Below are 25,164 nucleotides of genomic sequence, written 5' to 3'. Positions count from 1 at the left end.
GCTCTTGCACAGAACCTCCTCTTGCAGGGCATTGCTATAGTAGCTAGGCATCCTATGCCTTTGCACAGAAACATTCCCAGAAACCGGGCATGCCAGAGCCATGCGGGCATCAGAACCCCTGATCTCAATAACTGCTCTCCCATCCTCCATCACCACTCCCAACACAGTGTTGTCAGCTTCTTTGTCACATTTAGGTTTCTGTTCAAATGTCAGCTCCTTAAAAAGTTCTTCCCTGACCATAGCTTATCATACTGTCTTAGTTCATTTTCTTTAGAGCTTTTATCATTATCTGAAAATATCATGTATATTTATTTATTTATGACTGTTAAGTGTGATTCGGCAATCTTTTTTGTCATATCCACATAAAAGGTTATCAGTAAATATTTGAGGAAGCATCTGTGAGAATATAATCAGTAAATGGTTGCTCATTGCTTGGGATTGAGCTTGGATGTGTGTATTTGTGTCTGTATTTATTAACTGACCTAATGTATCACACTTAAAACTTATACTCTGTAACATTCTATTCAAATTCTTCCTAAACAGAATATTTTTATTACTTGGAGGGATCCAAAGATGCTCTCCTTTGTGGTTTCAGCACAGATTCAGGGTATGTAATATTTGTTTTGTTTCTAGTCTAAATGCTACAAAAAAAAGGAAAAACATGTTCAGTTTACTGACGAAACTTTGATTCTATGTTGATTTCGTATCATTTGTGATATTTCATCCATTCTGGTCTACAGAAAATCCTGACTTTAAAATGTCTATAGTTAATGCATACTCCTGAAATCAATCTTAAAAGCAGTGCTCGAATTAAAACAAAATACAAGTTATATAAAATTTCCAAAGATAAAAAATTCACTCCCTGATAACCCCACTGAAAGTAGATTGAATAGTTTTAGGCTTTTCTTCTCTCTGCAAAGAAGAGTAACAAAATCAATTTTTCTCAACAACCTAAGGTTCTATTCATTCTCTAATTAAGCATAGCTCATGGGTAATTAAGTATAGTGTTTTGGCCTCTCTATACAAAAGGATTCCATAGGCTTAGGCAAAATATGTAAGAACCTCTTATTTATGCCCATATATCAACTCATTTTGCAGCTCTTACTCCTGTCTAGATATCTCTTTATCAGTCAATGTGCACACTGGGAACATAGAAATAAAAGAAGATGTTGCTGTTCCCCCCAAGCCTTAGAACACTAGATGTATGCAATGGCATCCTGGAAACCAAACTGCCAATTTTAGGAAAAAGTCTTAAAGCTGCAAATCTTTGTGAACTTACTCAATTGCTATATTTCGATTATTCTTGATGGTAATTTATTCCAAGAATAATTTGAGGGGAAGCAGGTTTGGTAGAGGCTATCTCAGCAATCCTTATTGATCCAAGCACTATCCTGTAACATCTGGTTAAAGTTTACAGTTTTTGCCAATGATGATGATGACGCTAATAGCAGCTAGCATTTATTAAATGCTTTCTATGTGCAGGAAGTAGGCTAAGTAATCTGCATACTTCATCTTGTTTAAATTTAACACCAGTCTTATCTTTTTTGGGTTCAATGCTATTCTGTTTTCACAGAAAGAGGGAACTCTATCTTGGAGAATTTAGGTAATTTGGCAGTCATCCACTAGTAAATAGTAGAGTAGGGTTTTTTTTTTTTTTTTTTTTGTTCATCTAAAAATATTTATTAATAATAGTCACCTATACTTGTTGTTCACTTCCTACGTGGCAGGCTATAGAGTAGGGTTTTTACTCATGTTATTTTAGATTCTAAATCATGTGTTTTTTGTCATCACTCAATATTATCCCCATAAAAGAAACCTTGGGTTTGTGACTTTTGTAAAGTGCTCTGTGGTTTGCATACTGAACACACTCTAACCTGTCTTATTCTTTTTCGTGTGTAGTCAGTGTCCAGAAGGGTACTCCTGTGTGAAGGCTGGCAGAAACCCTGATTATGGCTACACAAGCTTTGACACTTTCAGTTGGGCCTTCTTAGCCTTATTTCGGCTCATGACCCAGGATTACTGGGAAAACCTTTACCAACAGGTGGGTGTCCAGAGAGACATGCATTTTTGAATGACATAAAAATCTAATGTGCATTGTTTACAAGTCTTATAATACGAGTTTTTTAAAATTCAGTTGAGAATAGAAAACTCTATTGTTTATTACTAAAATTTTAAAATGTCTTACTTTCAGCACTATTAAAGTAGATTTCTCTTGAATCATATTTTTCTCATCTTTTCTAAGCATATTTGATGTCGAGGTCTTTTCTATTCCTCAATATATCATCTCATGTGATCACAGGAAAACATTCTGCAATGCTCTCTCAAGCCACTCCCTTCACGCAGAGCTTTCCTCTCATACTTGGTGTGTCCTTGAACACATGAAATCTCCTCTGCTCACGTGTCCACCATGTTTTAGTTTTTGATCTCCTGTTTATAATTAAAGATCCAATTCACTTCTCAATTTTTTTTTTTTTCCCAAGTCAATTTCTCTGTCCTCTAGGCTTCCACAGCCTTTTGTATATCCTTCAGTCGATGTCAGCTATTGCTGGTACTGTAATTGTTCATTCACATGTTCATCTCTAACTTCAGGGTGAACCTCTTGGAGTTCTGGACTCTAGTTACTTATTATCAGCAACCAAACACAAAGGAAGAAGAATGAAATGATTATTCTGTATTATAAATAACAAGTCTCTTTTCTCAGAGCTTCCATAGATTCTTCTTTTGGATGGTTTTATATTTATTTAATTTCTGAGAATTTTATAAATCAATATAGAAATTATATAAAAATGCACTTCATAAGAAATAAAAGTATTGCAAATGATTTTTTTTAGAGATGGGGGTGAATGGGTCTTGCTATATCACCAGGCTGTTCTTGAAGTCCTGGGCTCTGGTATTCCTCCTGCCACAGCTTCCTGCTGAGTCATTGAGACTCCAGCAGTATATCACCATACCAGGCTCTGATTTTTTTTGAACTATGAAGAAAGAGGTCACCCTTACTCAAATTAAAGAAACACAGTAGTGACATATGATTTTTTTTTTTTTTTTTTTGCCTATCAGAATGGCAAAAATTAAAAAAAAATTAAAGGGATATCAAAAGAGAGACAAATTTTAATAGGTATGAGAAGGTAGGTTTTCTCTCACATCACGGGTGACCACTGAGAAGCTCACATGGGAATTTCTATGAAGAATAAAATCAATATACTAGTTGGCCTAACAAATCCATTATTAGGAATTTACTTGAGAGAAGAAATTAGTAAAAGTGAACTGTTAGAAAAGGGAATTGAGTAAACTTGGAAGACATTTTTCATTTAATATCTGTTTTTCTTATATTTAATTAATTTAAAGGTGTAAAGCATGATAAAAGTTATAGTGCATTTTAAAATTATTAACAAGGCTATTAGTAAAAATAAATACCTGTGATAAATTTATTCAATAAGGTGACCGGCCATGTATTAACATTAAGCACTATCATTAATAATTCATGTTAAAAAAGAAAATAAATAAAAGTGAGCATAGGTGCTAGTTTTTTAAGTTATTTTCAAACATGGGAAATATGGGATTGTTATATTATTATACTTAATCAAGAATCATTCTAATCTTTAGTATAGATCTTTTAGATTGCTATATTCTTTGTAAAAAAAAATATTTATTTTAATCCTGATTGTTTTCCACGAAGATATTTTATTCTTTTATATTTTATGACATGCTTTTATGCAAAATTACCCAATTTAACATGTCTAATATACCATTCATGTTAAAATAATTTACTAAAAAAAAAAAACATCAATTTGTATTACTATAACATCAGTTTCTACTTTTCCCTAGACACTGCGTGCTGCTGGCAAAACCTACATGATCTTCTTTGTTGTGGTGATTTTTCTGGGCTCCTTTTATCTAATAAACTTGATCCTGGCTGTGGTTGCCATGGCCTATGAAGAACAGAACCAAGCAAACATCGAAGAAGCAAAACAAAAAGAGTTAGAATTTCAACAGATGTTAGATCGCCTCAAAAAAGAGCAAGAAGAAGCTGAGGTACTGTTATTTGGTGTAAAATTCTTCCTAAAAGTAGAAATGCAAATGGTAACAACAGAGGTCCTTGGTCTAAGTTCAGCCTTCCCAGGTAAATTTTTCTTAATTAATTTTAAAACTAAATTAATGTAAATTAATGTAAAAACTAAATCCTTATTTCTAGTGTGGTTGTAGGCACCAGTTCTGGACTGAGCTAGAATTGACACTTTCCCCATATTTTACTCCCTGTTGCATGAAACATGTTTGAAGGATTGCCTCTAAGCCTTTTATCAGCAATACTTCCATGCAAAGTCCCAAAATATAAAGGATGCATTTCCCCAGAATAACAATTGTATGCAAGAGTTTAAGGAAAATTTTTTTATGTTAATAATCCATGGGGGTAATGTTGTTAATGTTGCAGGAATTTTTATGATAAAGATAGAAATTTAAGAAAGTCTTTATAGCTGTGGTCACTTAGGGTAAAGTCACAGAGTCTTGAGGATTCCTCTGTAGTGCTCTCTCCAAAGGTGTACTTCAGTAGAGAAGCCTGAGAAGGCGTGTACACTAAGAGAAATATAATTTCGAATGTACTATAAGATTATTGAAACTTGTTTGATGATTTGTTCTAGTTAAAGCTCTTCAAGGAGTCTAACATTATTAGGACAGTAACAATATGTGATGCAGAGAAACTCTGATGTACAAATATACACAGCATAGTATTTTAATGATATTAAAATGAGGAACATTTAAATCTTAAAAAATTAAAAACACTATTGAGGGGATTATTATATTTTTGTACCTTGAGAGCATTATTAAGCCCCAAATTAAATGTTTTAAGAATTATATTATGAGGAAAAAAGCTATAAAATAATAGTGGATTAAATAATAGATTTCAATTATAATTTTAAAATTATATACATATAAAAGGCTGAATGAAATACTAAGACCAACTATTTTTGAGAAGTAAGATTATTTTTCTACTTTTCATTTACATCTTTTCCCCAATTTTTAAAAAGTAAGAACTGTTTACTTTTTATTAACAACAAACTTTTTATAAAGAACCGATTCAGGTATTGGGTTATCCCAGGTACTTCCTAGGGAACCCCTAAGAATCTCTTAAAAGAAAATGATCATCAACCTTACCATTTCTTTGAAATACTATTATTTTTAATAATTCATTTCAGTTTTCAGATAACTCAATCTCATTCAACTGTAGAGTGCCTGATTCTATTGATAATATTTATTAGTTAACTACCTGATACACAAGCATATTATTGTGTTACATGGTTTATGTGAGTTTTATGTACCCTAATTGCATAGTAAAATTTTAACATAATATATTTAAGTTTGCTGTGTTGTAAGCAAATTCATAACATCATAGTTAAATTCCAAAGTACCCTAGAAATTTATTACAATGTGTAAGAAGCAGGTATATATGCCTTGTAAGCTTTCTGGTCATAGTGTACAGGAACACGATCACATGCACAGTGCAATTACGTAGATGGGATACAGGTGCCCTGTAATTTGTTTCCCCAGAATTTGGAAGCGATTCACACATGTGTAATGTCTGGGCTCAACAGGCAATTGCAGTGGCAGCAGCTGAATACACAAGTATTGGTCGAAGCAGAATCATGGGACTTTCAGAGAGTTCTTCTGAAACATCCAGACTGAGCTCGAAAAGTGCTAAAGAGAGAAGAAACAGAAGAAAGAAAAAGAACCAAAAGAAGCTCTCCAGTGGGGAAGAAAAAGGAGATGATGAGAAGTTGTCCAAATCAGGATCAGAGGAGAGCATCAGAAGGAAAAGTGTCCACCTTGGTGTGGACGGGCATAGACAGGCACGTGAGAAGAGATTGTCCACCCCTAATCAGGTAGCTCCCTACTGCCCAACTGTGTCATCAGAGCTGGTGGGGTGTGCTGGAGTGAGGGGCGTCAGGAGAGGAATGTGAGTGGTTTCTTTGGGATATTTAAGCTAAAATCCTATCTGTCACTGGACATTTATTAAAGAAATCAGACATTTTCAGCTAACTTGTTCGTTTTTTGATTGTTTAACTTCTTTAGCAGTAATCTAATTTTATTTCCTTTTTTCTCTCTCTCTTTTTTTGGGGGGGTACTGCTAGGGATTGAATCCAGGGGTGCTCTACCACTGATCTACATCCCCAGCCCTTTTTATTTTGAGACAGTCTCACCAAGATGCCCAGTGTGGCCTTGAACTTGTGATCCTCCTGCCTCAGCTTCCCAACTCTAGGATTACAAGAGTGCACCACCATCCCAGCAATAATCAAAAGTTATTAAACAAAACATTCCTGAGAATCATAGAAATGAAGAAACTACTTACACCATAGGTTAGCTTTTGTAGTTCTATTTATTCTGTATCTTAAATAACTCGTTCATTTAAAAGCTAACCATAAACTAGCTTCTCTTTTTTCACCACTTTTTATCGTCTTGTGATATCACCAGAATATCAAGCACCCAGTTTGTAACTCTGTAGACATCTTTGACATCCTCTCCCCACAGCCTCCTCAGCTACCACTTCACAGTCTGTTAATCCTGCTTGTGTGAATTTCTCTTTCCCTCTTTCCTTTTTCTACTGAAACCACCATATCTCAGGCCCCCTTGCCTACAATTCTGTACAAACCTCCAAGATGAACCATTGCTTCTATTCCTTCTATTCTCCTTGACCTTTCCCTCAATCCCCAAATCATTGTTCTAAAATGAAAATCTGGTTGTCCCTCTGCCCAGCTTGGAAGGAAGGAAGGAAGGAAGGAAGGAAGGAAGGAAGGGAGGGAGGGAGGGAGGGAGGGAGGGAGGGAGGAAGGAAGGAAGGAAGGATCAATCATCTCCTGTTGAATAACCACTGAATACAGAACAAGATTCATGTCTTATCCATGCCGGAGCTGACTTGGGCTTTATCCTCCAACCTCCCTTTCCTCTCACCCTTAATCTACCAAGCTGGGCTCCCTCTTACCTGCAGGCTCAGTACTTTGGGTCTCTAGTACTCAGCACACCTGACTTATTCTAACTGAAGTCATTTTCTACTTTGTTTTCTCCTGTCGTAGCACCACTGGTTCTTCACCCCCTTGCTTCGGTGTCCCTCATTCTTCACAAGTCCCTCTCCTCTCCACTTCTCCCATCTGCTCTTCAGTGTCTCATCTAGAATTACTATCTTCTTCATCTTTCCCGTCACTTAAAATTTCCAGCCTCTACCACTGAAGTCTGCAAGACTCTGCCAGATATATACGAAAATGTGTCCTTACCTTCATACTCTAGATGGCGAGATGCAACTTGAACCCATATAAGGTCAATAAAAAGAAATATGGCGAGAGTCATGTGGACTATTAGTTTTGAGGCAAAGGCCTTGCTGTACTCCTAGTTCACAGTGCCTGCCACTTTGTCCTTTACATAGGAAGCACCAGTGTCCATTGATCTTGATACATCCAAAGAATTTCCATTCAGTTTTGGTTTGTGGAAATAGTTTATCTTGGACATGATTCATATTGGTGTGCCCCCAACCACTTTGGTAGCAAACAGCTTTTTTTTTTTTTTTTAAGTTCTAATATTGCATGACTTTCTAAATTCACTAATGATAAAAGTTCAGTAAGATGAAGTTGCAGTGACATAATGCAAAGAAGCATGCAGCATGGGCCTTGACATTAAGATCTTAGGGATGGATATATGAAAAACTAAAAGACAAGTACCAATACAACATGTTTTAAGTGACATGTCTGTATAGCAAAATGAATGGTGCATAAAGAATGGAGAGGGCACTGTAAAACATAATTGTAGAGAGTTGTACAGACAATTTACCTGCTCTTTAAGGATGAACTATTCAAATTCCTTCATCCTTTATTGAGGAGAATTTATCTTCTTGCTGAATTACTTTGCTTTTAAATATACTTCTTTTAAACCAGCTCAGAGACACCTGCCCTTGGGCCAGTGGGTTCAGTGGTAGATTCATGAAGAACACTGCTGTATGTAGGCACTCCAAAGATACATATCATCTTTTATTTTTTTCTGCAGTCACCACTCAGCATTCGCGGCTCCTTGTTTTCTGGAAGGCGCAGCAGCAGAACAAGTCTTTTCAGTTTCAAGGGTCGAGGAAAAGATATAGGATCTGAGACTGAATTTGCTGACGATGAGCACAGCATTTTTGGAGACAACGAGAGCAGACGGGGCTCACTGTTCGTGCCCCACAGGCCCCAGGAGCGACGCAGCAGTAACATCAGCCAAGCCAGTAGGTCCCCCCCAGTGCTGCCGATGAACGGGAAGATGCACAGTGCCGTGGACTGCAATGGTGTGGTTTCCCTGGTTGATGGACCCTCAGCCCTCATGCTCCCCAATGGACAGCTTCTGCCAGAGGTGATAATAGATAAGGCAACTTCTGACGACAGCGTAAGGACTTTTTCCATAGCTCAGGCATGGCTGGGCCTTATTTCTGCATCAATCAGTGTCTCTGCTGGAGGGGTCTTCTCTCTGGCCTGTGAATGGCTCTGCATTTTGCAATACTTTCTCCTTAGAAACACACCTTTAACTCATTAATTCAATCCTCATACCATGTGTTATAGGAATTTAATTCAAAAAATAATTTACATCCCATTTTTGGTAAAAGGTACTTATCTTTTGATGTTATAATTGAAGATTATAAATCATCCCTTTAAAGAACAATTTATAAAAGTTATATGTAGCAGCACAGAAAACATGTTGAGAATGCTGATCTTATTAGTTGATAATTAGTCCCATTTATGTAAAGAAATTTGGATTATTTCCCACCTACTACTATGTTTTTCAGGTCACTACTTAATACATACCATAGAGCAAGGGATCTTATTTGAGCTGTTAATGAGAATAATAACAGCAGCAAATGCATATTTAGGATTTCCAACAACTCTGTGAAGTGATATATTACTATCACTGCTTTCACATGGGAATGTTGAGACACAGGAAAGTCAAGCAGTTTGCCTGCCTTCACCCAGCCAACAACAGCTCTGAAGTCTAAACAGGCTCTCTGTGCTCTTCACAGTTTGTGCTCTTCACCACCATGCTCCACTGACTCTCTGGGGCAATGGGCTTCTTGTCTTGCAGATAATTTAGAATGGCTATGCTTAATTCTTCTGCATAAATTAAACCATACTATTTTCATTCTTAAAATATGTTTGTCTGGGATACCAACAAAATACCCTAAATACCTACATTGATTCAAACAAAAACAAAAACATTATGAATAGTCAAAAACAATAATTCAAGAGTTTCAGAGTCACTGAATGGTGAGATGAAAGTATCTAATTAGGCTTGAAGGTGAGATCTTTCTGGTTCCTCTTCAGCTCATTCGCTATATTGTGCTGCATTACAAATGTCAGCTGTGGCTTTGACTAGTGCAGCAAGCTTCCAACATATGATGCATGTACATATATTCTTATTTGCAGATCATGCCGTATTTCATGTGAAAGTAAAGTTCCATCAAAGCCATGGCCGCACACATTTCAGTTTGACTGAGTGCATGTGCTCCCAGGTTATGTGCAACCTCTCTGCTTGCTTATACAACTTAAGCCTCTCTGTCAAGATGTTCTTCCTTATCAGCTGAGCATGTTAAATTTCTACGAAACTATGCTTTTGTTACATTTTGTTTTTCAATTTTGTGTGTAACCTGTAAAATGTTATTTCTATGAGATTTGGAGATTATTTCACATTTTTAAATGAAGTATCTTCATTTAAGAGTGTATTTTTACCACAGAGGAAAAATAATACCTCAAGAATCTTAAAGCTAAAAACACAAAACTAGATGAATTATAAATGCAATCAGGATAAATGTGCGGCATAATATAACAGTTAAGATGAAAGCATTGCATGACAAATAATATAATCTCTATACTTGGGACATTTCAGTATGAAAAAGAATGTGTTTAATCAAACAAAATCCTGTTTGAGTTGGGTGAAATTTTTTCTACTTCTGGAATGTCAGTAATTTAGAGATTATAGTACAGAAAATGTCATTATGGAGAGAGCTCTGCAAAGTCACCTGAGGCTATGTGTGTATCTCCCTTTCTGTATCCATACACACATACACATATTTATTCCTGTATGTCTATGTTTTGATGCACATGCACACAGGATTATGGCTATACAACCATACAACTTTATAATTTAGGACTATATGGTACATATAAACATACATTTATGTTTGTGAACTATATTCCACATCACAGATAGATGATGAACATAGAGTTGTATGGCTATTCATGTATATGTGTGTCTGTGTGCGAGCATGTATGTGTGACTGTGTGTATTATTGGCCTGTACCAAACTATAGTAGATTTTTTCAGTTTGGTTTAGCTGCCATACTTAAAAAAAAATCAGACATTTTTCACTTAAAAACATGAACATATTTGGTGTGTCTGAGCTCATATTCCTGCATGGTGACATGTTTTAGAGATGAACTGATCACCTCCTTCAGATGGAACTTACATTATCCATTTTATTATAGTTTCCGTAAGACTTCAGGGTCCTGATTTTCAGGTTGAGTCATTCACCATCATACGCTAAACTCAGTTCATTCATCTCCCTTTTGTCAGGGAGATGGTCATTACAATCTCATTCATTAATGCTCAAAAGAACAGTCACAGAAAGTTATCAGAGAATAGTGAGGTTCTGCTCTATCACACGCATGCCACGACCACCTTTGCCTCACTGCTTTCCTGCAGGGTTCTCCCTTGGTAAAAATCTGAATAAATTGCATACTCAGGAGGATGGAGAGATGGCCATCATCCTATGGTAAAAGCAACAAGTTTTGTTTTTGTTTTATACTTGAGTAATAATTCCTTCAACTCTTATAACAAGAACGTGAAGCAAGTACTAGTAGGATCCTCATATGCCCAAGATGAAACAGAGTTAAGTGACTCCTGTGATTGACAGCCAGAAAGCTGCAGAGCCATAATTTGAGTCAGCAATCTAGTCTCCACCTTTAATTATTCACTATAGCTACCTAAGCAAGATTTAATTTTATACCTGTACTTTATTAGAATTCTATTCTTAAGACTCTAATTAATCATCTTTTTCTTAGGGTACAACTAATCAAATACACAAAAAAAGACGTTCCAGTTCTTATTTCCTTTCAGAGGATATGCTAAATGATCCCCATCTAAGACAACGAGCAATGAGCAGAGCAAGCATATTGACCAACACTGTAGAAGGTATGTGAAAATATGCTCTTTACAGTACAGAGTCTCAAATAAAATTAATGTAAATCCTGGTCACCTTTAATTAGGCACAAGATGTTCTTAGGAAGAACTCAAAGAATATAAAATAGCTTTGAGCAACCATAAAGATAATCAAGGGAAACTGATGGAATTATTTTTATATGCTTAAAGAATGGATTGCATTGTGATTAAGAATAGGTATCAAGTGAAATGACCTTTCAAAGGTCATTAATTAATGACAATTGATGCAGAAAGTTAAATTATCCCAGAACTGTGTGATTCTCTCACTATATAATCTTAGAAACTCCCTCTTGTCTCTGAATTTATCTCATCTAATAAGCAAAGAGAGTCAAAGGGTGACAATGTTAAAAATTGTGCTGGCTCCCACACTCTCCCATAACAATCTGCCCTAGGTTCCACCTGTTCATTGGCTTACACTTCACCCCCGACACTCCCTTGTAGCCCCAAAGTTTCTAACTATCCTGTAAATTTATGGAGAGAAGTAAAGGAACTGATGGGGTGGTGTGTCTATTTTGTAGATCCCTCCACTTATTCCCACTCTCCTGGTTCTGGGATTGCAAAAGCAAAAGCTTTTTCTGAAGAGAATAGAATTGCCTTACTATTGCCATGGGATTAAAGACATAGGGAATACATATGTATATTGGTGGAATATACATCGAAACACAGTACTGTTATGCAACGTCTAAGCAACAAGCCTTATTTGAATATTGCATTGCTGATATTTATCTGGTTACAAATAAATAGACAAATGACTGACTTCATGTTCTCTGTTGTTTTTTTCTCCCAGAACTTGAAGAGTCCAGACAGAAATGTCCACCTTGGTGGTACAGATTTGCACACACATTTTTGATCTGGAATTGCTCTCCCTATTGGATAAAATTCAAAAAGTTTATCTATTTTATTGTAATGGATCCTTTTGTAGATCTTGCAATTACCATTTGCATAGTTTTAAACACATTATTTATGGCTATGGAGCACCACCCAATGACTGAAGAATTCAAAAATGTGCTCACTGTAGGAAATTTGGTGAGTCTCTTATAGTATGCTGTGTATCCACGACTACTCTCTTTGGTTGTCTTCATTGTCATTTCTTTTTTCTAAGTCAGTGGATCTTCAGCTGAGTAATTATGCATACCTAAATATCATTTACCCTTATGAATAAATGTACAGAGTCAAGTTTCTGGTTATATTTATTATTTTTAAATAATTTTGCAATAGTGTTGAGTTCTATAAATAACAATACTATTTCCATTTAGGGAGCTAATAGTGGTTTTTGCCTTCCATAATGTCTGTCAACCTTGACATACTGATACCTTTTTATTTACATTGCATCTTCAATTTAAGTGCACACTCCACTTTTTTTTTTTTTTTTTTAACTGTAGATGAATTATTTTGACATAATAGTGGTGAAGTATCTAGGGACTTTGGAATTCCAAATGCCTGGATTTGATCCTGATTCTGTGTCTTACTAATTATATGAACTCAAACAAATAGTTTGAACTTTGTCCAATAGTTGAAAATTTTAACTCTGAATTGACCTTCTACTTTCCTTCTGGTTTCTACTTGCTCATGAAGGTCTAGATCATTCAAATCTGTACTTACTCCCTGAGTTTACTGCATCACTGTGAACTCAAAAGACATTCACCCTGTCTCTATTATCACAATCCCAACTTCAGTTGATCCCTGCAAATCTCTTGATGCTACATTGTTTTACAGTTGTCTCAAACATTTATTGACCTAGACATTGCCCTTTGAACCATCTTTGGTCAGATTCTTTGAGTCAAAGTGTACCTGAATGATTCATAAACAAACTTTTCACTGTTACCACTTCAAGTGAGATCTTTGATACCAGGGTCAGAAATCAATCATGTTTTGCAATGCCCTTGTGTGTCAAAATTTGGGATGTCTAACTTTAGCTGCCACTGTGTCAGTTAATTATGTTTTTCTCTGCTACTTACAAATCTTTCCAGAGTGAGTCAACATGTTCTCTATTGCTCTAAGAGTAGTCAGACTAGAAAAAAAGAGCCTGGCTCAAAATGTCAGTGTCAATCCATGATTCTTTTTTATCTTCTTCCAAACAACTTGTGACCCTACATAAACTTTTTTGTAAAGAGTTACCGTGTTAATTGTGAAAGCTTTTACTTCTCTGGAATTTTAATTTGCTTTTCTAAAATGCTCTGTCATGGTAATAAAATTTGACAGCATAGATCTTTTTAACCCTTTGACACTTGTATGAGAGCTATAGGAATAGGGACATCTTTTTTATAGAATTAAATGAGATGATAACATCCATTTGTAAAGTACATAGCACACTGTCTGGAACTATCAGTGATAAGCAAATAGCCATTATCATCCTTGTCTGGATTCTATACCATCTAATAACAGAAAAAACATTTTATTTCTCACTTAGGTCTTCACTGGAATTTTTGCAGCTGAAATGGTTTTAAAACTAATTGCCATGGATCCATATGAGTATTTCCAAGTAGGCTGGAATATTTTTGACAGTCTTATTGTGACTTTAAGTTTGGTAGAGCTTTTTCTATCAGATGTGGAAGGATTATCAGTTCTACGATCATTCAGACTGGTAAATATAAACTAACTCTGTAATGAAGGAATGTTTTTGTAGCTTCACTGTTACTATTTAAACCTTTCAGAGATTAAGTTCCAAGGCAATATTTGGTATACTAAAGTCCATTCATTAATAAGTATAGTTAAAAAGCTAAAAACATGTGAATGTTTGAATTTTAGGATCTCGATGACATGATTAATTCTAATTTGAAGCATATGCTACTAGAATAGAAACATTTTTATTTACCCAGTAGGGAAATAATTTATTTCCCAATGGGAAGTTTGTGGTTTAAAGATTTCATTCACAACATGTTCATAAGTCTATAAATTTAGTAATTAAAGATTGAATCATTGTTCCAAAAATAATTGATATGAAAATTAAAAAAGACTTTTGAAAACATTTTTTCCTAACATGCTAGACTTTATCCTACTGTCAGCCTGACAAAAATTATAAAAGTATTATAAAATAAAATTAAGGTTAAAATATCAATTATAAAAAAGTAATACCTAGGAACACAAAGAAACGTCTACCTCATTTCTGAACTAAAATTGCACACTTCTTAATGTGAGTTGTAGTTATATTCTGGCAAATATAACAAAAGAACAGAAAGATTAAAAAGAGATGAAAATGAAAAATAGGAATAACTGATTTTAATCAGATAATAATTACAATCTTATAGGACTAAAGATCACTTTAAGCTTAGGACAAAAATCAACATTGGAAACCTTGAAATTTTTATGATGATATTAAAATTTATATTTGCTTTTAGCTTCGTGTCTTCAAGCTGGCAAAATCCTGGCCCACACTGAATATGTTAATAAAGATCATTGGCAATTCCGTGGGGGCGCTGGGAAACCTCACCTTGGTGTTGGCCATCATCGTCTTCATTTTTGCCGTGGTTGGCATGCAGCTCTTTGGTAAGAGCTACAAAGAATGTGTCTGCAAGATCAATGAAGACTGCACGCTCCCACGCTGGCACATGAATGACTTCTTCCACTCCTTCCTGATCGTGTTCCGTGTGCTGTGTGGAGAGTGGATAGAGACCATGTGGGATTGTATGGAGGTCGCTGGTCAAGCCATGTGCCTTATTGTTTACATGATGGTCATGGTAATTGGAAACCTAGTGGTATGTACAAGATGTTCACATATTTAATATTCTCTATTGAAATTATTTTATGATGATATTATTGTTACTTTTATAGTTTAAAAATTAACTGGATCGAAAATTATTAATTATAATAAATATATTAATTATAATAAATATCAATGATTTTAATACAAGTGAGAACAGAAAACAAAATATTGGTTCAATTTCCCTGGACAAGTATCATCCCTTTTTTATATTTTTCAAAATCAACCCTTGTTCATTGTATGCAAAGTTTGTACTTTATTCTTTCACTTTGATAATGGTGTCATATGAATTAAATCTGTGGTTTCAGGTCTCTTAAAAGATATGAAGCCTCTTCAGGTAAAAATTTACACTAGTAAATAATGCATAATTATGTTAACAATAGCAAAAGTGAAGTTATAATGAACCAAAGCAAATGAAAATACTGGTTTCATCATCTTATAGTCACAAAGTCTAGCATCTGTAGCAAAGTTCAGCAAACTGTGACTTACAGGCCAAATCCAATCCAATGCTTTTTTTATGGCCCTGTGAGCTAAGAAGAATTTTTACAGTTTTAACTGATTAAATAATGAAAAAGGAAAATAATAATTTATGACACAGGTACATTATATAAAATTTAATTTCAGTGTCCATTAATAAAGTTTTTTGAAACACAGATATGCTCATTCAGTTGCATTATACCAATGGCTGCTTTTATATTATGGTTGAGTTGAGTGACTCTCATAGGGACCTTATGTCCTATAAACCCCAAATATTTATTATTTTGTCCCTTTACATAAAGGGTTTGCCAGCCAATGATCTATAGCATCTGCTTTACAGAGTAGTCTTCTTATCTTTCCAGTTACTATTTTCTTTGCTTATATCTGTTTTCCGTCTCTTTTGTTTTTATACTGGTTGGTAAAAACCTTCAGGTTTATAAGCAGGAGAAAATTGAGGTAAGATGATACTCCATGAGCCACTAACCTCAATTTTTAAATCCATCATTGACTTTTCTCAACGGTCCTTTTGGCATCAAATCACCCATTAGTTGTCACAGGAGATAAGGTACATTAACAGCTAAGTGGGAGGTACCTTCACTATCCACTGGATTGAAGAAACCATTGCTGAATAATTTTTGTCTTTGCAATTCTAATGAAAAAATGTGGTTTAGAGGTCAGAATAGAAAACTATATTCTTCAGATCACTGTGACATAAATATAAAGTTAATTATGAAATGCATACTCTAGACCTTTACTACATGCATGTGCATGCAAATACACACACAATACCATTCTGTAATTCTTGATCATCCTGAAGTTGTAGTGGTAAATAATTTATCTAGTTTTATATAGGCTTACAAATCTTTTAATATGGAATGAAATACACATTTTCTTTGGCTCTTCGGAGCATGTTTTGTAATTTCATCTAGCAAGATTTGTGTACTTTTTCTTAGAAAATTTTGACATAAAATAGTGAATAATGAAAGACATAAGTGGTGAAAACATGCCATGCTAAAGCTCGTGATCACGAGTAATTTAAATATTTATTATATATTCAAGTATACAAAAAGGGCAGGGATTCCTTGGACTCTCATCAAATTATTTATTCAATATTTTTAGTGCCTCCTCTGTGAAGAACATTCTATTTGGTTATTGTTAGGCATTAGTTATGTTTAGAGTTTATCAGAATATAAAGAAATGGTACACAAAAATATCAGACAAAGAAGAGGTGAAAAGTCAAGCAATGAGGTTAGAAAATGATGCTTTTGACATTTTGAAAAGAAAAAATGTTCTAGTTTGGGACTCAGTTTTGAAGAGGGCCTTTGAAGAATACATAACATATTATTTTAGCATGATTACTGGAATGAGGATAATGTTTTTCTTTAAAAGGCCATACAGATTTATCGTGGAAAAAAATGAATAAATTAGTGATTGCTTAATCCATGCAGAATTAGTGATGACTGATTCATATGGTTACTCATTAGTTATTGATTCATGATAATAAACAAAAACAGAATTACAATATATAAAGTTGACAAGCAACCCTTGAATAATCAAGGAACTACCAATAATATAGAATTAGAATCTGAGAAGAAATTTACAAGTTGTATTACTTATATGCCTCTCCATATTAGAGCCATATCCTAAACTAATCTTTTAATTGTTTTCTCTTTTTTTTTTCTTTTTATTGGTTCTTTTTAGTTATACATGCATTAGGATTCATTTTGACAAAATTATAAAAGCATCGAATATAATTTGTTCTAATTCAGTCCCTGGTACTTTCCCTCTCCCTTCCCTCCTTCCTCTCCCTTTCCTTTCCCTGTAATCTACTTATATTTCTGCTATTTACTTACATTTTTTTTTAAATTAGTGTCTTGTGGATGTGCATGATGGTGAGATTCACTGTGGTATGTTCATATATATACATAGGAAAGTTAGGTCAGATTCATTCCTCTGTTCTTTACTTGTCCCATCCCTCCTTCCTCCCCTTAAATCTCCTTCATTTACTCTAGAATTTTTCTTCTGTTTTTTCTTTCTTTCTTTCTTTCTTTCTTTCTTTCTTTCTTTCTTTCTTTCTTTCTTTCTTTCTTTCTTTCTTTCTTTCTTTAATCCCTGCAACCCTTATGTTGGATTAGGTTCCATATCTCAGAGAAAACATTTGACCTTTGGCCTTTTTTGACTGACTTATTTCACTTAGTATGATAGTTTCTAGTTTTATCCATTCACCGGCAAATGGATCAGTTTACTACTAATTAATCGAAATGGTAAAAACCATTAGTTTAGAGGCTACGGTAGAGCACTGCTTGCTAGCATCCTAATAATAAATAATAATAATAACAACACACTAACAAACATACACACAAAAAATACCCATAAATTTTAAATTGTATAGGGAACTTTAGAAAAAACAGATTTTAGTCAGCTCAAATCTGTGTCAGGAAACTGATATATTAATAAGTTGATGCATTAATAAAAATAAGACCTTGAATCAATATTTTTATGAGTTTAATTTTTTGCCCAATACAGTAATAGACATGATACAAGATTGTGATTAAATTTGTACCATTAGAATTTTTGAAGGAAGGAAAATGATTATATTATCTTCTTTCAATGAAGTGATACAACAAAAGCATTTTACTGAAAGGAAGTGTACTAACACTTGCATAGTTCAAGTACAATAATACTGTAAAATGGACCTTTGGGTTCTCGTCAATATTCCTGTTAAAACACAAACACATACAACCATATATTTCATAGTGACACATGAAAAAGGCCAGGATTAAAAGAAATTATTTTAGAATTCCTTAGTTATTATCGAAATTGATTTTTATGATTTCTAGGACCCCACCCCCAGAGCTTTCTTTGACAATTTCAACCTGCTTTCTTATACTTACATATCTGACAAATTGTTTAAGGTGTGACTAAAATCAAGGTTAAGTCCTTTCTCTCAGGAGTGATTTTGATTTTTTAAAATAAGAGATGGATAATTTTAGCTATGAAGAGACTTACATCAAATGGTTCTTCAATTACCTTTTTGTTTCTTATATAAAACAACGTTTAAGTATAATTTATGTGTTTTCTACCCTCTGTAAAAATTCTTTTCCTTCTTTACTAACATTATTGGGTTCACCTGAATCTTACTTCAGGGAAGAAAAGCAGAAGTGTATTTGCTCATCAATAGGACTTTGTTTCAAGGATAGACATTGTAGTGACTTATTTGGAACCTCTTCCAGGGCCAAAATGATAGGCAATGAAGCCAGCCAGTCAGTGTCATTATCTCATAAGAATCAGATTCAATGCGTGGGTCCTCTTCTGTAATTTAAAAGTCACTTTAAGTTGCAAGTCTACACAATAATTAGGCAAAATGCTTTATTACAGGAACTCTGTTTAAGTACTGTGTGTTTCTTTTGTTGAAATAAATGACGCTAATCTTATGGGACCAGTGAAGACAGATCTTGGTCTGAATGACCTGAGTACAATAATAAACCAATTTTCTTGTTTTGTTTGTCATTGGAAATAAATAGCAATTATAGATGAGTATTAGGAGATTTCTTTTAGGTTTACTTATTGCAATTTGACAAAGGGACTAATGCTATAGAAATGGACTTAGAAACAACCTATCTTAATGCTGAGGGATGATTTTCTGCTCCCTGCTGTATTTCTTCATGGGTATGGCTTGCACTGTGCTCTCCAGAATTCTCAGGAGCTGGTATATGGAGACAGTGCTGAGGATTCTGCCCTCTCCCCCACTGCTCTCACACATTCTGGTCTGGCATGAGAAGGTGCAGGAATCTCTATTGCTGATTTGTTTTGTAGCCTGCATTTCAGAAAAGTATGCTTATTTTTTATTTCCTGTCTCACTTCTCTGCCTCCCATTCTTTTCCTGATACAGGTTCTGAACCTATTTCTGGCTTTATTATTGAGTTCATTTAGTTCTGACAATCTTACAGCAATTGAAGAAGACACTGATGCTAACAACCTCCAGATTGCTGTGGCCAGAATTAAAAAGGGAATAAATTATGTGAAACAGACCTTGCGTGAACTCATTTTAAAAGCATTTTCCAAAAAACCAAAGTTGTCCAGGGAGATAAGACGAGCTGAAGATCTAAATGGCAAAAAAGAAAACTATATCTCAAACCGTACACTTGCTGAAATGAGTAAAGATCACCTCTTCCACAAGGGAAAAGATAAAACCAGTGGTTTTGGAAGCAGCATGGACAAAAACTTGATGGAAGGAACCGATTGTCAGTCATTTATTCATAACCCCAGCCTCACAGTGACAGTGCCAATTGCACCGGGGGAATCTGATTTGGAAAATATGAATACTGAGGAACTTAGCAGTGATTCGGAGAGTGACTACAGCAAAGAGGTAAGATTGCTTTACATACGTTCTTCCATATTATCAACTGGGATGAAACGAATAAAATTTCAGGTGTCTGTTGTCTTCAATTCTTTCCAACATCACATATGCTGATGGAGACTCTGTGTGTGAGTTTACACAACAGCATCCTGATGGTTCATCTGGTAATGTTTTCTTACTGATTCTTAGTGATCAATTTAATCTTACTTTGCTGTATTTGAAAGCACCAAGTATCTCTGGTCTTTTTATCCTTCATGCCATGGTACCAATGGTAAAGTCACATCAGTGTCCTTCCACAGTCATTTGAATGCACCTCTTCTCTCCGTCATCATCTTCTCACTCATTACCTGCCCAGCCACTGCAAGCGGAGTCTCCACTAGTCTCTCTGCTGTTGCTTTCCATCTACTCTAATTCACTTGTAGGTTAATTTCACTCAAAGTGAATCCTAATCACATCACCCCATGATGTATGTCTGGTCTCCAAAGTCTCCTGAGTATGCATTGTATGTAAAGCCATCACCCTAGAACTTTGCTAGCTTTAACCAGCTTTGTCTCTTCATGCTCACCTGTAGATCCATCTCCTGGAACAGTCTTCCTTCCAGATCATAAACTCTTCCTACCTGTGTGACATGCTTGTGATTTCCTTCTGCAGTCAAAATCTTCTATTCATCTTTCAAGGCATAGTCCTGAAATTCTTCATCTATAAAACTTAGTACCTAAATTATAATTTACATTACTATATAAAGTGTTTAGAAAAATACCCAAAATGTTCCAGGGTGTTGCATCTAATCTCTGCCCAAATGAATGGAATCTTTTCTTATTTTGAATCTGACACTATCTTATACCTTTTCCTGGAATGATTATTTAGTATTGCATTTTAATGTTTTTCAGAAATTATGGTATTCATTGAATAATACTTTAAACTCACTGAGAACAAGAACATCTTTAAAAACTTTCTTTTGTGTCCTTCTTCCCTCTCTTAACCTATATATTCTAATTGAGTCAAGGTAGGTGTTGAACTATAATTTACTACTATGTAATACAATAACAAGTGAATATCATCAAATTATTTTTATTTCATTGCTTAAAAATACTTCAAGATTCACTTGCTTGAAAATAATTTTTCTTTCTTTAGGTCAGGTTAAAAATTAGTTGACATATATTTACCAAACATCTTCTATCTATTTAACCCCAGACTTGCCCTCTCTGAGTTTATAGTGGATATATAAAAAAGGTTATATGGAATGATCATGAACTTTTTACTAATAATGAAATATATATGTCATGTGTATTGTAAATGCTCAATATTTACATATTGAGTGAATAAGTGATTAAGTAAACCTTTCCATTTAGCCAAGGAAATTCTTTACAAGATGATAAAGTAAGGAATAAAATATTTATATTTTCAAATCCTTTATATGGAAGAAATAAATGCTTCCAAAAGTGATTTATTTTGGCTTAAAGGTAGAAAATCATATTCTGTACACTTTTACAGTAGCAGGTATCTTAGGCTCATATGGAAAGGGAAATTAACTCAGTTACCCATTTTTATGAAGAAAGATTAAAGTTGAAAAACCCCAGTTGCATGTCAGACAGTTACTCTCTGAACAAGCTAGGGGTTGGGGAAAGTAAACCAAAGTGATTTCATTTGCTAAGTATTTTGGTAACTGAAATCGACCATTACTGTTACTGATAAAGTAACTATGCCCCCTCTCCCTTGAAACATTCCTAAAAAGTATCTTGAAGTGTGCCACCTTGAGGACATTGAAGCCCACTTGGCAACATACTGGAATAGAGCAAGGAGGAAGGTTATAGGAAATAACCGCTCAGAAATATTAAGCTGTGTTCAACTGGGAGATCCCTGTGTCCAGGGTCTTCCTTTCCAACTATTTTAGATTAAAATGTTTCGAGAACAACTTTTCCTGTATTTTTTTTTTTTTTTTGCTTTGCTCTTGAGATTTTCTTTAGCTAAAGTATTTCTAACCATTCCACGTGAAACTTTCATATTCTAATTCCCACAGTCTTCTGCTCCCGCTTGAATTTCCAGCTTTTCAAACTGCTTATTTCCTCCTGCATAACTTTCTTTTTTCCATCTCTTAGATGTCTTTGAAATCATGATTGTCACATTCCTGGTGGGACTTGAAGAGCCAAAGAAGCAAATCTAGATTACCTGATACCATGTTAACTCTAAATTCTCTACATTCAGGTCACCTGAGTCCAAACCATTTCCTTGGGGTGTGATTAAGAATACAGGTTCTGAAGAAAGAGTGTTTGCCTAAGATCCTGCCTTTGATTCTTACTAACTCCATAATCTGGAGTAATTTATTAAGACAATAAACAACACACAAACACACACATACACACACACACACACACACAGAAATGCCTTTCCTTAACACACACAATAAAAATGCAATGAAGATCACAAGACTCAATTAAATAGACAATATCTATCAAAAAGTAAGTGTTCAACGAATAATTATTCTAAGTATGGAATTAGGTAATCACACACACACACACACACACACACAGAATCAATACCTATTTGCTAAAGAATAAATTTAAAAGAGTAACCTGATGTAGAGGAGTGGTTCACAAATTAGTGTGTGAAAGATATTTGGGGAGCTTGTTACAAAGGCATGTTCTAGACCATAGTTTCTGGAGTCTGCCTAAGTCTGGATGCAACCTCTGAATCCTTATCAAGAGCGTTCCCAGTGACCACTGTGATGGATAGAGTTGTCATAGGAAGGGAACCTACTTTCTTCCCTGGCTTGGATTCAGGTTCCTGATATATCATTTTCTTCATTATGTATTTTACCATTTGACTCTTTAAGGACCTGTATTTTGAACAAAGGGAAAGAACATCAATGAACTTTGACACCTCTCCTTCTTTCCCCCTAAAATCCCTTCTCTTTATGACCTAATACCCCATTTCCCAGTTGTATGTTTGGAGACATTTCAATCCACTTCTAACGTCAAACCTCAAGTAGGTAGGTTTCTATGGCAGGAACATATAGTTAAATGTACACTCCCGAATCAAATCAGAATATATGATAATAAAATATCTTACCAAGAAGCGAATTCAAGTGAAGGGTTCATTTAAACAATTCTTAGAAAACAAGTGGTGGCAGAACATCCAATTTATCGGAATAGTCTCTTTGAATCAAGAAAGGCATATGGTCATCTCAAGTATACCCAGGAGAATAAGTCTCCTGTCACTGCTTCTCGGAGTGTCAGCACTGAATTGACAGCTCCTCTCAGTCAGCATCCTCCTGAGGTGCAGTGCTACCCTCAAGGCACAGTGCAAACATTAACACACTACATAGAACTTACCACCAGCAATGGAATGCTTCCTCATTATGGACCTCAAGTTAAGCATGAAATGTTCCCATTCATTCAATAAATGTTTATTGAAACTGATGCTCCAGGCACTGTGCTGATTTCCTCTCACTCAGCTGCAATACTAATCTTTCTTAATTTACAAATTAAAATATAAGAGCCCAGGGACTGGATATGAGGTCATGAGCTGTTTGAAGAATATATTAGTTTCTTAGTGCTTAGGAAACAAACTTGATGACTTGAAACAGCAGAAGTGTTTGTCTGACAATTTTGGAGTCTCAAAGTCTGAAATCAAGGTTTCACCAGGACCACACTCTCTCTCAAGACTCCAGGAAAGAATCCTCTCCTGCTTTGTTCAAGCTTTCTGGCTTCTTGTGGTTTCCAACAATCCTTTCAGCTTATAACTGCATCACCCCAATCTCTGTCACTCTCCGGATGTATGATTTCCCCTCAGTGTCTCTGTCTTCTCTTCTTATAAAGACACCAATTATATTGGATTAGGACCCACACTAATGACCGCACCTTATCTTGATTTTATACACAAAGTCCCTATTTCCAAATAAGGTCATATCCAAAGGTAACAGAGTTAGAATTTCAATGTATCTTTTAAGGGGATATAATCCATCAGAGTATTTTGATTTGGAAGACTAAATGGGTATTGATACTCTTAAAATATGCAGAAAGAAAAGGCTAGGGAAGTTATAGCGTTTAGTTATAGTATTTAGTTTTGGGACACTTAGCTTTGAGATACTTGCAGGACAGCCAAGTGAAACTGGATTGTAGGTATTTAAAAATGTGTTCTAAAGAAAGAAGTCGGAGTTGAAGACAGGTTGGAATTTTGTATGCTAATTTACATTAATCATGGGATTATTATGAGAGAGAAATTTGTATGTAGGAGATTTAATGAGTAGTGTTCTCAGGAAAACTACCTAACATCTCTTGAAACTGAGGGCCGCTCGATGATTGGGCAGAGGGGGATATTGAAAAGCTATAATTGGGACAGAGGCCTTGGTTGATCGCACAGCATCCCTACTACTAGAATGATGCTTTGGAGTAGTTCCAAATTAAGGGATGAGGGTCAGGCCTTTGTACCCCACACCAACCAGTCACAGGAAGCAAGCTTTCCCTCTTCCCTTCCAGGAGAGGGAATGTAGCCTTGGATAAGGCAGTTCCCCTGTACCATGATATTTTCCAAAGAGGGACTCAACTCCAGGAGCCAACCCTTCTGGAAGCTGAAACAATTAATGGCTCACCTTAGAGTGGGATCTGAGTTGCTCCCCACAGTATCTTCTACACAGCAAGGACCATAGGAAGTAAGAGGACACTTGATCACCTGCCACAATGCCAGAAAAGCAAGCGCTCACACACACATGCAAAGGGAAATATACATTAGCCACTTTGACTCACATTTTAAGATTTTCCTCATAATAATCCTAGAGAGTCAATGTAATTAATCTGAATTTGTAGATGACTGAGACTAAACGAATGAGAAAAGATGCTATTAGTTCCTCATGTATCTGGGGTTTTTAAAAATTTGAAGTCCTAGCTTTAACCACTATCCTGCATGCCACAGAAAGACAGGAAAGTGAGTAGGAATATAATTATTTTCTGTTATACCTCTGTAATGGTACAATTTAGAATCAAACATTCTCTTACAATGGTATTGTGCATTTGCTGATTCAATGTTATTCTAATATTGCACTCCTAATTGCACTTCTAATCTTACTTAATGTGGATTCATTAGGTTATAGTTTCTCTCTGAAATCATTCTCAATTTTCATATTTTGGGCATTTAAATTGTTTCCTCAAAACTACATTATTGTGTTCTTTATCAAACTGATTTTAATACTTTTTATCTCAAGACAAAATAACTCTTCCCTTTCCATTCATTAATATTACCAGTATATTTTGTATAGTATAGTATTGATTGTGTATATAGATGTGTGTGCATGTGTGTGTACATATATTTGTATAAAATATAAGAGTGCATTTTAATAAGATGCCTCTATTTTTTCATGCAAATAATTGATAAATATGACAGACTCTTTGGACCAAATCCAGGTCCTTATG

At 35.1% G+C, this 25,164-nt stretch overlaps 1 protein-coding gene and 1 long non-coding RNA gene across 5 annotated transcripts in view; one reads left to right on the top strand and one right to left on the bottom strand.

Moving 5' to 3' along the window:
- Positions 1–25,164, top strand: part of LOC306657926 (sodium channel protein type 1 subunit alpha-like) — a 271,243-nt gene that overhangs the window by 15,170 nt on the left and 230,909 nt on the right. For 2 of the 4 annotated variants that reach the window (XM_079134421.1, XM_079134423.1), the window contains 10 exons: positions 544–607; positions 1,900–2,041; positions 3,826–4,032; positions 5,589–5,876; positions 8,026–8,397; positions 11,063–11,192; positions 12,007–12,245; positions 13,630–13,803; positions 14,558–14,914; positions 19,289–19,765. The exons of 1 other annotated variant lie outside the window; for it this stretch is intronic. In XM_079134421.1, the coding sequence (XP_078990547.1) occupies positions 544–607; positions 1,900–2,041; positions 3,826–4,032; positions 5,589–5,876; positions 8,026–8,397; positions 11,063–11,192; positions 12,007–12,245; positions 13,630–13,803; positions 14,558–14,914; positions 19,289–19,765 (2,450 nt within the window). The remainder of the gene's footprint in view (positions 1–543; positions 608–1,899; positions 2,042–3,825; positions 4,033–5,588; positions 5,877–8,025; positions 8,398–11,062; positions 11,193–12,006; positions 12,246–13,629; positions 13,804–14,557; positions 14,915–19,288; positions 19,766–25,164) is intronic. One more of the 4 variants, XM_079134422.1, reaches the window with a different exon arrangement.
- Positions 5,889–25,164, bottom strand: part of LOC306657931 — a 106,927-nt gene continuing 87,651 nt past the window's right edge. Inside the window, exons 3-5 of the long non-coding RNA XR_013762923.1 lie at positions 15,881–16,045; positions 14,650–14,809; positions 5,889–8,056 (exon numbers count right to left, since the gene is read on the bottom strand). This is a non-coding gene — a long non-coding RNA (uncharacterized lncRNA). The remainder of the gene's footprint in view (positions 8,057–14,649; positions 14,810–15,880; positions 16,046–25,164) is intronic.

This window comes from Sciurus vulgaris, assembly GCF_902686455.1.
Source record: "Sciurus vulgaris genome assembly, chromosome: 3".
In the NCBI taxonomy this organism is placed as follows: Eukaryota; Metazoa; Chordata; class Mammalia; order Rodentia; family Sciuridae; genus Sciurus; species Sciurus vulgaris.
Note: the sequence above shows the minus strand (reverse complement) of the source record. Positions and strands in the feature narration are given on the sequence as shown.